At 36.8% G+C, this 12,888-nt stretch overlaps 1 protein-coding gene and 1 pseudogene across 10 annotated transcripts in view; both read right to left on the bottom strand.

Moving 5' to 3' along the window:
* The window catches only part of CNOT4 (CCR4-NOT transcription complex subunit 4), a 141,890-nt gene that overhangs the window by 42,369 nt on the left and 86,633 nt on the right, over positions 1–12,888 (bottom strand). For 6 of the 10 annotated variants that reach the window (XM_065883349.1, XM_065883345.1, XM_065883350.1 and 3 more), the window contains one exon: positions 11,404–11,528. In XM_065883349.1, coding sequence (XP_065739421.1) covers positions 11,404–11,528 — 125 coding nt within the window. Of the gene's footprint in view, positions 1–11,394; positions 11,529–12,888 lie in introns of all 10 variants that reach the window. The other 4 variants (XM_065883348.1, XM_065883347.1, XM_065883343.1 and 1 more) reach the window with 1 other exon arrangement.
* Positions 2,268–7,526, bottom strand: LOC136128496 (signal transducer and activator of transcription 2-like; annotated as a pseudogene).

The following is a 12,888-nucleotide window of genomic DNA, read 5'->3' on the forward strand; positions in this document are numbered from 1 at the left end:
CCCTATCTTCAAGTTTGCTGATTCTTTCTCCTGCCTGCTCAAATCTGCATGACTCCTCTAGAATATTTTTCATTTCAATTATTACACTTTTCAGCTCCAGAATTTTTTAGTTTCTTTTAAAATTTTCTACCTTTTATTTTTTTAAATATTTATTTATTTGACTGCATCGGGTCTTAGTTGTGGCACGCAGGCTCTCTAGTTGTGGCACGCAGGCTCTAGAGCATGTGGGCTTAGTTGCCCTGCGGCATGTGGGATCTTAGCTCCCGGACCAGGGATCAAACCCATGGCCCCAGCACTGGAAGGTGGATTCTTAACCACTGGACCACCTGGGAAGTCTACCTTTTATTGATGTTTCCTTTTTTGTTCACACATCACTTTCTTGACTTTCTCCACATTTTCCTTTAATTCTTTAAGAATCTTTAAGAGAGTTGCTTTAAAGACTCTGTCCAGTATATCTGCCATTAGGTCTTTTCCAGGGATGGTTTCTGTTGCTTTATTTTCTTTTGAATGGACCATTCTTTTCTGTTTCTTTTTATGCCGTCTGATTTGTTGTTTAACACTGGCCATTTGAAATCTATCTAGTAACGTGGTACCTCTGGAAATCAGATTCTTCCCCTTCTCCAGTGTTTGCTCTTTTTGTTACTGGTTGTTGTTTTGTTTGTTTTTTTCTTTTTTTGATTGTTGTAGGCTGTCTCTGTGCTGAGAATCGGTCTTAGGGGTAAACTTAAGGTCTTCTCAGGTCTATTCTGAGCCTTCCCTGGACATGCAGTCACTTTCTAATTTTCCCCATTATATGTGGTTGTTTTTGAATGTCCTAAGTCTTAGTGTCTGGCTCCCAAAAGGGGAAAAAGCAAAAATTAAAGGAGTATGGCAGGAGGGTGTCAGTCCTTTAAATCCCCTGAAATCACTTCAGAGAGGAAGGGACTTGCACCTTGGGTAAGGTACAACAACGACTGCCTGCCTCTTCGTCTGCACCTGTGATTGGAAGCAATAATCAGCATTCAGAGCAGAGATCCTCAATATTTGAGAACACGGTCCTCTTTCTCCACCCTGTCTCCCGCAAGCTATATGCAGGCTGCTCCAGGAACATGTACATAGCACCTGCCATGTGGCTGGGGGTGGGGGAGGGGTAGCTGCTACTGTGCTAAGGCTGATACTGACCGAAGTTAACTGCCAAGTCTTTCCCTGGAAGTTGCAAGCCTTCAAAAGACCTCAGAGTTCCAAAATAGTTACATCAGACAGATTATGCAAGTGCAACTGTTGTCCAGGTGGAGAGTGATTCCTGGGGCTATCTACTCTGCCACCTTCCCCAAATTTGCACTATTCTTATAATAAGGGAATACAGGCTTCAAGTTGAGAGGAAGGAGTAGTCATAGAAACAGATGGATGAAATCAAGCTATTACATAGCAAGAACTTCAGTGTCTTGATCTTGGTTCACCTCCTCAGTCGCCACCATTAAAACACACTAAATAATAATTTTCAGTATAGATGAGGTCAATCTTGCTAATGTCAAGGGCAATATATGAAAATATTATGACATTCAGAATTAAATCTTGAGACTGCTTCTGGACTACAACTAATTAGGATAACTTATATCATCTTTTCCACCATGCCACCTGCAGTTTCATAAGCAGTGATTCATTGACACTTAACGCTTTACCTGGGAAGGTTTTATCAAAGATCTCTAGATCAAAATTTCTAGATCACTGTCATCAATCCAAAGACAGCTGCTGAAAAATCAGGATCAGGGCAAGATATTAGTAAGCTTAAGTTCCATTCAGTTTTAGTATATTCTTCAATTTATTTTAAGAATTAACAAATTCAAGGAATAATAAATGAGAGCTTTAGAAATAAGGATATAACTAGAAAGTTTTATTTTTTAGGTAAAAGGTCAATTAAAATTAAACCTGCCATAGTAAGTGCAACTATAAGTGCAAAAATGGCAAATAAAGATGGGGGACTCCCTGCAAATGAATGTATAAACCCAAAAGAAAGAAAAGGTGTATTTTTGAAGTCTAATTGCAATAAATGTGAACTTCTTGCACTCTGATGGCTGAACAGAAAACACGTATCTCAAAGCTACCACTAACAGGTCAGAGTTCTCACAACTCTCCTGGCATCAGGTGTCCAAATTCCATTAAGCTCTGTCATACTAACAAATTTGTTGTTTTACATTCAACATCCATCCACCCATTATCATGCCAAGATGGTTAAGAAAGGAAAGCAAACTTTAATAAATATCACATTTACTAATGAAGATAGAAACCTATTTCCTGGGGTTCCCTGGGAATGGCTCTAGAACAGGCTCCAGCTTTAGTACTGGTCCTGGGTTTGGTTCTGGCACTCTTTGTGATACCATGCCTAGTGTGGGCTCCAGTGCTGGTCCCAGATCCAGCCCTGCTCAAGCAGTGGCTCTAACTCCAGGCTTAGCTCTGGCCCCCTGTGCCAGTGTGGGCTCCACCTCTAATGACTCAAGTTCTGGCTTTAGTGGTTGTTCTAGTTCATCCACTTGTCTGTTAGAGACCAGAATGAGCCTATGTTTCAGGTTATTTCCTCTGTTCCTGAAGATTAACTCTCTCCTGGTAGTAGCACCCAAAAGCCTCATCCCTGGGGCTTCAGGAGTAGAGGAAGTACAGCAGGTTCTCGGGTAAGTCCGCCTCAGTAAGAGGTTGGTAGTGGTGGACTTCAGTTAGCACGAATGACTGCAGTACCTCCTGGTGCAGGGCTGCACTTCATCATCGTTCAACCAAGAACAGGTAATACCCCCTCCCAATGATTCACTTAAGTGCAACAGAAAGGTATCAGAGATGGTCTTCAGCAGCTGGCATTCCTGGCGGTGTTGGAAAAGAACTGCCAATTCTAGGGATGTGAGCTGACCAGACTGAACCAGAGAACTAAGGACCAGGCAATCAAGAGTAGGTTCATGTTAGAAATAATCACCACACAGAGGGTATCTGTCTTCAGCTCCTGCTTCAGATCCTGGTAGGTGTATCTGACCATGAAGCTGATAAATGTGTGATTCCTGTTGCACCCAGCAGTCCCCTATTGTTGCCCTTTCCAGAACGACCTGAACACGGCTCCACCAGTCAGGCAGCCAGAGTACCAAATTAAAGCCTGACTCTGCTCCTTCTTGGGGTACAAAGTTTTCTGCTTTGAAGTCAGAATGTTGAACTTCTGGAAACTTTGTACAGTTGGCCCTCAATATCCATGGGTTCCACATCCTCAGATTCAAGAATATTCAGAGGAGAAAACATTTTGGAAAGTTCCAAAAAGCAAACTTGAATTTCTCTTGTGCAACTATTTACTTAGCATATACATTGTATTAGGTATCATAAGTAATCCAGAGATAATTTAAAGTACACAGGAGGATGTGTGTAGGTTATGTGCAAATACTACACCATTTTATATAAGGGACTTGAGCATACGAGGATTTTGTTATCCTAAGGGACTGATCCCCGTGAATACTGAAGGATGACTGTAATTGATGAAGCTTACAGTCAGTGGAGACTTTTGCAGTCAGTGACCCACTGTCTTCCTGGAATCTCATCAGCAGCCTCGTCTGGACAGTGAACTTCCTCCCCATCTTGAGGATGAGGGGTCAATGGGGAGTTTAGGAAACACAGCACTGGGTTTCTACCACAAAGGCTAGGAACAGATCTAAAAGCAACTCTGTGTATGGGGCCTTCCACAGGTCCACCCCTTTAGTCAGAAGGTCATCCTGATAGCTAACCAGGCAACTGAGTTCCTTCAGCAGCTGATTCAGGTGAAAGAACAACTTTGCTCCAGCTGTGAATACTTCTCCAGCTGATTCAACCCATCGTCCAGGGGGGCTCCAATGCAGGTGTTTTGCTGCTGGACCTTCCATTAATTAGGGTGATTAATTGGCCTAGCAGTGCTTTGGAGGCATCCAGCACCTCCTTTCTCCTTTAGTCCAGTTCACTGAGAATTTCCTGCAAAAGCTGCTGCTGTCTGGTCTGACGGGCGCCCATAGAGGGTATTCTCACTGGGGTCTGGGTCTTACATGGGAAGCAGAAGACATCCTGCTGGTCTTTCAGTTGGCTGATGGATTTCACCAGCTTCTCCATCATAGCCCTTAATTCTAGGGTCCAGGATTCAATCTCATGCTGCTGGCTTTCCACAGGTGCTTCGAGGTCTGCCTCTCCTTGCTCCGAATGAGCCCTCTGAGCCTGGATCAGAATTAAAGAGATCAAAGATTGTCTCAGCCAATTAGGTATGGCCCCAAGGAAAGGCCAGAATGTCCCAACAGAATTTTTGCAAGTTGTGCTGTGGTAACAAACACGCAAGGTCCTGGCTGCATCCACACTCATAGTTCAGTTGGTTTAAGAAGTGGAAGAATAGCATGTTAGCCCTGGAATCATCGCTGTCCAGTAATAATACGAAGGGATAGAGAAATTGAGACCCCTGAACCACACAGTTGACTGAAAAGCAATGGCTTCAAGTGGGATTGAGAAATTCTAATAGGTAGTTAGGGTTCATAACAATCAAGATATTATTTCCAGAAGGTAATGCTGTGTGTATAAATCCCTGCAGATAAAAATTTGTAAACGTGTTTTCATACAGTCTCATTAAAAATCTTTTTTAAGTTCTAGTCCTAAATAGTTCTGAAACCTATGGCGAAATTACAGATTTCTCAGGATTAAATATTTTCCAACTAACCCAACAGTTGGAATCTGGTGCTATGGAGCTTTTCAAAATATAAATATTTATATTTATCTATTGAAAGTATAGAGTATATATATATATCTAGATTCTGTCCTTGGAGATTCTGATTCGGTTAGTCCAAATTGAGATACCTGGTGTCTGATGATCACTGCACTAGTGCAAAAGGAACACAGTGAAAAGGCATCAAGTCTCCTCAAAGTCTCTGAAGTTATTAGACTTTAGAGCCAGAAGGAATCATTAATATCAAATTGAAATACTCTGTTTTACAGATAAAGAAACCAAAATTCGCAACTATCTGAAGCAGGTAGTGTGACACTGCTGTGCCTCTGTTTGGATCTTCAGATGCTCAGCCAACTCTGCTACCTTCTAACTGGCCCTTTGGGCAGTTTTGAGTTTGATTTCCTTTTATTTCCTTGGTGGCGACAGCACCAAATTCCTAAATATAGTCTTCTTGGCTGCTTTCTAAAATTTGCAACATAAAACAAGTAGTCACATAGTAGAAGAATCAAAGAAAAATTCATTTTTAAGAACTGGGAGTGGGATAGGAAAAATACTGAGGAAGTCTAGTTCCCTTGTTTCTCACTTTCACAAGAGAAAAATAGTAGTCATGGTTGTACTAATTTTTGTTGCATTTGAATATAAGGTAAAATTTAAGCCAGATGTCAATATAATGGACATTTCCAAATTTCTGTCATGTTACTATATACCCAAGTACATATTCACACCGCTCCTAAATATTCCCATACTTATTGAGAATAATTCATTTTAATTTTTCATGCTCACCAGAGTCTTAAATAACTGAGATAAACATTTGCTACTGCAAAGGACGAATTTAAGTTATAGACAGGAAGCTTGCTTTTATAGAATTTATTTTGATACAGGGGCTTCAAATATACATTAACATTGAAAATATCACTTTGCTACTAAAATATGGCCACATCTTAAGTAACATGACACAATTAACATGGCAAGAAAAAAATGCCTCAATAAACCTAGACTAACTGTAGGTGGCAAATATGATTCTAACTGGAATTTTCTCATAACTCCAGGACATACCAAATATGAATGAAAATAAATGTTCTGATTACTAGTAAGCACAAAAAATTAATTATCATTAATATTAAAACTGAAGGATGGACATCCACCATCCTAAACATATCATAAGACTGTGGCAAGCTTTCAAAAACAACAGAAAAATCTCCATCTATTCATTATAATTTTGTATTTCAGTAATAAAGTTTGATCTTAAAAAGATACTAAGTTGAATTTAAACACACAATTGCTCATTTGATGTGCCTTTTCTTCTATTCTAAGAAATAAGGGCACCAAAAACTCTATCTCTAACTGTTTCCTCCCATCCCTCCCAACATAACCCTTCCCCTCCCTTCCCCTCCCTCATTACACCCACCCTCTGGAAAAAATACCAGTAGCTCTCTATCCTTTTTGAAAATATTCTACTTAGGTGGAGCAAGATACCAGAGTTGACTTACTAGTTTTCCAAGTATGTATGTGTACATGTGCAGTAACTTTATATATCCAAATACATCATGGGAATAAAATTTAAGAAAAATAAGGAAAGACTGAGAAATAAGTTCAGAAAAATCTCATAATTCATGAATTTTAATGTAAATATCCAATTTTAGCAAACTTTACTATCTACTTAATTTACTAGTAAGCAGCCCTTAGTTTTATACAAAAATAAAAGTAGGGAAATGCAAATCATTTACCTATTTCAAAAATGGGAATGCCTTTCTGGGGATCCATTTTACAAAAAAAAATGTAGGCTACCTTTCATGGCACTTGGCCATACTTTGAGAATTACTGCTTTACACTGCTCCTCCTCCAGAAAAATTTAGACACACACACACACACACACACACACACACACACACACACACATTTTACATAAAATTTCAGAGTTCACAGATACTCAGAAGCCTATGCGTGATTTAACACGCTCTACTGAGACTATTTTGTACAAGTTTCTGGACCATATCCTTTCTAAATCTCAGGGATTTACCAAATGATGTTAGGACAGAAGAACAGGATTCACGCAGTGACTACCCCCATTCTGCTAAATAAATAAGGCACTCTGGCTATGGTTTCCGTCTATCAGAGCTTATATTTGACTTTCAATAAAAATATAGCTGTATATATTTTTTAAAGATGTACATTTTCCTTCAATGTGATAAAAACTGACAAATTTCTATAGAAGTTTTCCATTCATCTTTTCTTTAGCTTATCCTCTACTGCCACCAATCTGTGGTTTAGGGAAGGTTTTGCTTAACCTTCCTTGGAATTTATAGTACATCCACTATATTTAAGCCTTAAGTACCAGAGATCTTTAAGGTCAAACTACATACAGTTATGGCATAGTTTCATTTAATTGATTTAGTTTGATTCATGTCAGAGTTTTTAATTCATGTTAGAGTCTTAAATTTCACCTATTCTAGACTAAGAAATGGCAGAGTGGGAGAATGAGCTTGGGCTTAAAAGTGACAGAGACTTTAGGTCAGAATCTGGTCTATCACTTATTTGTGTAGGATACTGGTAAATTACCTAAACTCTCTGAGACTTAGTATTCTTGCCAGTAGTAAAATACCAATGATGGCTACCACAGAGGACTACTGAGGAGATTAAATGAACACAGAAGACACCAAATTTCTGTTCAACCCTCTTTCTACCTAAATCTAAAGCTGAACATCTTGATTCCTTCAACGGTGGCTTCTTTGAGCCACATAAAGTCAGAACCACTTACCTTGAGTGATCTGCACACCCCATAATCTGTCCCCCACATACTTGTAGGTAGGCCTATGCACTGTCCTGGGCATACAGCAGCCATCTAGCTACTACTCTTCCTGTCTCAGTCTTCACAGTTGGTGCACAAATAGTGCCTCAATGTAAATAAAGGTATCTCAAAGCCCCAAACTTAAAAACATAATATCCAGTCCACAAGCATCACTACTGCATGGCTCCCTTACTCCCCATTCTTTACATTTGTAGTCATCATTTCAAAGTAACTTATTAATATAGAAAAACAGCATATCTACAGTCAATACTCAATCTGACTAATACACTCTCAAACTCATAATAATGGGGATGTGTGTGTGAAGAACAAATGACACACATCCTCTAATTTATTATTCAAGTGAGACAGGAATAAGACATATTATAGAAAATTTCACTTACTAATATTAATGTGCATCATGGGACCATGTCAGGGTTCAGTGACGATTAGTAGCTATGATACTTTTAATATTTGTACTCTGGATTAATTACAAATGAAAAAAGTACATTTTAAGTTTAATGTCAATCTATAAAGTTCCAAGTTTTGCTTTCTTGCAATTCTTCTAAAACTGCTACTCACTACTCAGGAATGCCAAGAAAAGAGGAAAAGGAACCATTCTTTTTCTTTGTGTCCCTGGAAAGTCTAATTCTCAATTTATCTTGAAAAAGAAAAATGTTCTCTGTAGGGTAGGACCATAGAAAGAGTTGTACGGCTCATCTTTCTAACTTGGCAGACTAAACTTATCTACAAATTTATATAACTTTATACAAACTTATCTACAAATTCATCCCTACCACTGTACCTTGTATGGTGGCAACGTAGAAATGAAGACCAAAGCAGACTTTCAGTAATACTGACAGTCAAACTTACTCTCTTACAGGGGTTAGCATGGAAAGAAAACAAACTATAGGAGCTGCCAAAAAACCAAAACAACAAACCCACAACTCTCTGTAACCTGGGCCATTAACTGTCCTTAATAAATTTGGGGGACTTGCATTAAACAAACAAAAAACAACCCTTCTCCCTCCCCCCAAAACCTTCCTGTATCATGTACTTATGAAAAGCAAAGGTAACTATGTCAAAATTTATTCTGGTCCCTGCTGAAGTTCAGTTGCACTGGTTTTGGGCAAAGTTATCAAATGGGAATACTGTTTTAAATTCCCCCTTTTCTTCTTTTTTTCCTCTACAACTTGTGGCTGCTATAACACTCCTCTCCTGTTACTGAAACAGTTACAAATGTGCTCTGACTACACTTTATATGAAGGCAAAGTCAATAAAATATTAGTAAATCTATTAATAAGGGATCACACAAAAAATAAAGAAAGCTAACTACTGTTAAAACGCTAAAAAGACATTTGTAAATTCCAATTTTCACTTCCAATCTAAAGAAAAAAGCTCAATAAATTAAAAATAGCAAGATATTTTCCCATTGTGATTAAAAATTTATCTCAAATAAATGGTTAAAATCATATTTAAGAGTGAATAAAACACTGGAGAGATCTCTATAAAAGTAATGCAACAGGATGCCTGCTACCACCACTTTCTAACACTGTTCTTTAATTTTTAGCCTAGGGATTCTCAAGTAGGCAGAGATGATGGTGGGAGATCCGATTTTAAAATGCAGGGAAAAGACCAAAAAAAATCTTCCCTGAGAGACACAAAAGGCTTAAATAGAGAGATATACCACATTAATGGTTGAGAGGATTCAATGTTATACTGTAGAATATAAATTCTCCCAAAATTGATCTATAAATTCAAGTATTTTGAAACAAACAGACTTGGTCAACTAATGGGAGAAGCCAGTCTATATACCGCACAGAAAACACTTAAATACCAATAAAACATGGCAAAGAGATACGAATTCACAATGCATAAGTTCACTATATTAATCAACTATAAATCAAAATGAGATTTTTTGTTTATCGAATTGGTAAATGTGCAAAAAAAAATACTCAATTCAAGTAAACAGGTACTCACAATCATTGACTCAGAGGTTCTAAGAGCATCAAAACTATAACCAAAATGTTTACATGAAAAAATGTTCATCACAGTATTATAAATAATAGCACCAAAATGAAAGTAAGATAATATACATCAGCAGGAGACTGGTTTAATAAATTTTAAATACTCACATATAATGGAATACTACACAGTCATAAAAATTGCTTTCATAACATGGGAAAATATTCATAATAATGGGTATTAAGTTTTAAAATGTAACAAACCAATGTGTTTTGTGTATATATACATTCACAGGAAGGAAAAGGACTACAAGGAAATATACACTGCAAGGAAGATACATCAAATCATTTTCAGTGAAAACGTCTGAGTATTGAGCTCACATGCAATTTTTACTTTCTTCTTTATGCTTTTGTATATTTTTCAGATTTCCTTCAATAGAAACATGACTTTTATATTCAGGGAATAACAAATGTAGCAAAGAGATCATCTAAATTTTACGTTTCTGCTCTGAATTCTCAAGGGGCTCTAAACCAGAATATGACTTTAATTAGAATGACAACACTTTTAATGAGAATAAAGATGTGTATTTAAAAGCATCTGAAATAAATTTTTACTACAATAACCTCATTCTTATATAATGCACTACAGAGTTAGCAACCAATGAGGTAAATAATAGCATAGGTTCATAATAAAATAAACATACGGGGTGGGGACAAAAAGATCAACGGAAAGGGTCAAAGCTTATCAACCCAAAAAGATTTTAAACTTAGCTTTTATCCTTAGCTTTGATAAAACAAGTTTCACATAGTTTACTATATAGTAATTTTATGTTTTGCTCTATGGCCTCATATATTTATATACACATGTACATATGTGTGTGCAAATAAATAGGAAGTATTTAAATTTGAATTGCCTTTATAAATAATCTTTACTATCAAAGTGAATAAACTTAACAAGGACTTCAAGAATTTAAATACAAGAATAAGTTTTGAAGAAACTGACTCTGATAACAATTCATGTAGTTATTATTAGCTATGTTTAAAAAATGGCCCTTACATTATTTTAGTGCTAAATAAACATGGGACTACAATGGGACTATGTAATAACCAGACATTTAAAACATCACTTAAACGAATTTAACTTTGGAATAAATTTTTTTAAAAAGAAAATCGACCTATTTAAATTAATTACAGCTATTTACTTTAAATGAATTCACTTTACAGAAGTCAGACTTATCAAAAAAAAAAAAGATCCTGACACATCAAACTTAAGGTACATTCAGAATAAAGTATAACCCCCAAATTATCGTTTTATTAATCATACCATTTTCTCACAGGCCATAACCAAATACAATCCAAGATGTGAAGATCACCATATCAGAATAAGACTCAATACATAAAATTATAAATTTGTTTAAACATCAACAGAATATAGGTCTACGCAAAAATAAGTTGTCTCCAAGATGAATAAGATCTGAATATGGGATACCCTCCTCACTCAGAGGACATAAGACTTTGGTGATTCCTGAGACTAGACAACCATGAATACTTCTATCCCCAACAAAAACTGCTTCAGATAACGCCCACTGTCCCTTTTACAGTGTTTTCCCCCTCATTACATCAGGAGGGAAACCCCAATTAGATGACAAGAGCCTTTTAAATAGCCCACGTCTCTTAATTTCCTTTTTATCAAGGAGAGTGTTCCCAGGGCTCAGGGTAGTCTGCAAATCAATGCAAAGGGGAAGCATCAAGAGGCTCATCTGCAGTATTACCAGGGAGCAGCAGGCAGCAAATATTCAAACCCAGAAATTGTGACTCAACATTTCCTATATAGTACAACAATTCTGCACAAATGACAGACACTGTCAAGAAGGATCCTGCCTGTAAAAGATGTAGAATGAAAAGAGAAGATTGACAGACGTGAAGGTAAGGTATCTGATTACACTAATATCGGTACTTACATATCATACCTCTGCAGTGGTGTCACTTTGTTCTTATTCTTATCAACTGAACCCGTAGACAGCTGAAGAAAATTGGGGTTTAATTTATATAATTCTTGAAGTAGCTTCTGTTCATATTCTTGGTGTTTACCCGCCTAGTAGAAGAAGAAATTAAAACTGCAGTGGGACTCACAAAGTGGCTGGTATAAAATGCTGATGTACTTTATGAATTACTAAAGCTATTCTAAATAAAACACATAAGGATTTGTCATGGCGTCAGAGAAACCTGTGAGGAAAATGTCACAGAACTTCTAGACCAATGAAAGTTCTTGCAACAAAACTACAGGAGACATATTCCATTAACTAAGGCATTTCATCACCCACTTTATGTGGAGAAAAGAATATTAACAGACAACATTTTTGCTAGTTTAAAAAACTAGAGGGGCCCTTTTAAACTTACTTCCCCATCTTTCACATAAGAATTAAGTCTTCTAACAGGTCATTACAGAATTTTCTGAAAATCACTGAAAAATTAGTCTCTCTTTTTAGAAGATTGGTAAGTAACACACAGATGAAGAATTTTACTATATTTTTCATTATACTAACACTAATTAGCACATTAATTTGTTTTTACATAAAAGTTAATATATTTTAAACTTTAGACCAGAGGATGGCAATTTAGAGCCAGCCACTTTGTTTTTATAAATAAAGTTTTACTGGAACACTCATGCTCATTCATTCATGTGTTATCTATGACCTCTTTTGTGCTACAACAGCAAAGTTGAGTAGTTGCTGCAGAGATCATATTCCCAGAAAACATAAAATATTCACTAACTGGCCCTTTACATAAAAAGTTTGTGAATCCCTGCTCTATACACAACAAAGACAACTCTGTATTTACTGGAGTTGGTAGCTGTCTATCAGAAGGCAGTGTCACAAATGTGATGGAATAAATCAGAAAGACTGACTGTGGAAACTAGGCACATACAAAAAATAAATTACAATACAATGAAATTACTCTGAATAACTTTTTACTACCTGCATGTATATTATGACTGCAATGACATTTTTTACTTACCTGCAGGGTTGTTAATTATTTTAAAAGTGTGGTCTAAATAGATGTTATGGGAAAACCAAAACCAGAACAGAACAGATCAAAGCAAAAACAAAACAATAAAAACAAGGGCAGTATCATCTAATTGAGCACAACTGTATCATATATATTGCACAATGCATTGCTCCCTGTTCTGAGAGGGCTCTTGCCTGTTCACCTGGGTCTATAAATATTTCATATGGTACTAAATTTTGAGTTATGCAGTAACAAGGAAAGATCTGGTTTTTGCCATGATATAATTTGCTCAAGTTTCCTTTCTACATTGACAAAGTGTTTTAACGAGGAAACCCCTTTTCAAAGTAATTCTGAACTAAGATAAAGAAGAGCAAGATGGATTCAGGACAACAATATGAAATGAATTTTAAATTGTTAAGAAAAAACACAGTTTAGATGCGGATTTT

This window comes from Phocoena phocoena, chromosome 9 (assembly GCF_963924675.1).
Source record: "Phocoena phocoena chromosome 9, mPhoPho1.1, whole genome shotgun sequence".
In the NCBI taxonomy this organism is placed as follows: Eukaryota; Metazoa; Chordata; class Mammalia; order Artiodactyla; family Phocoenidae; genus Phocoena; species Phocoena phocoena.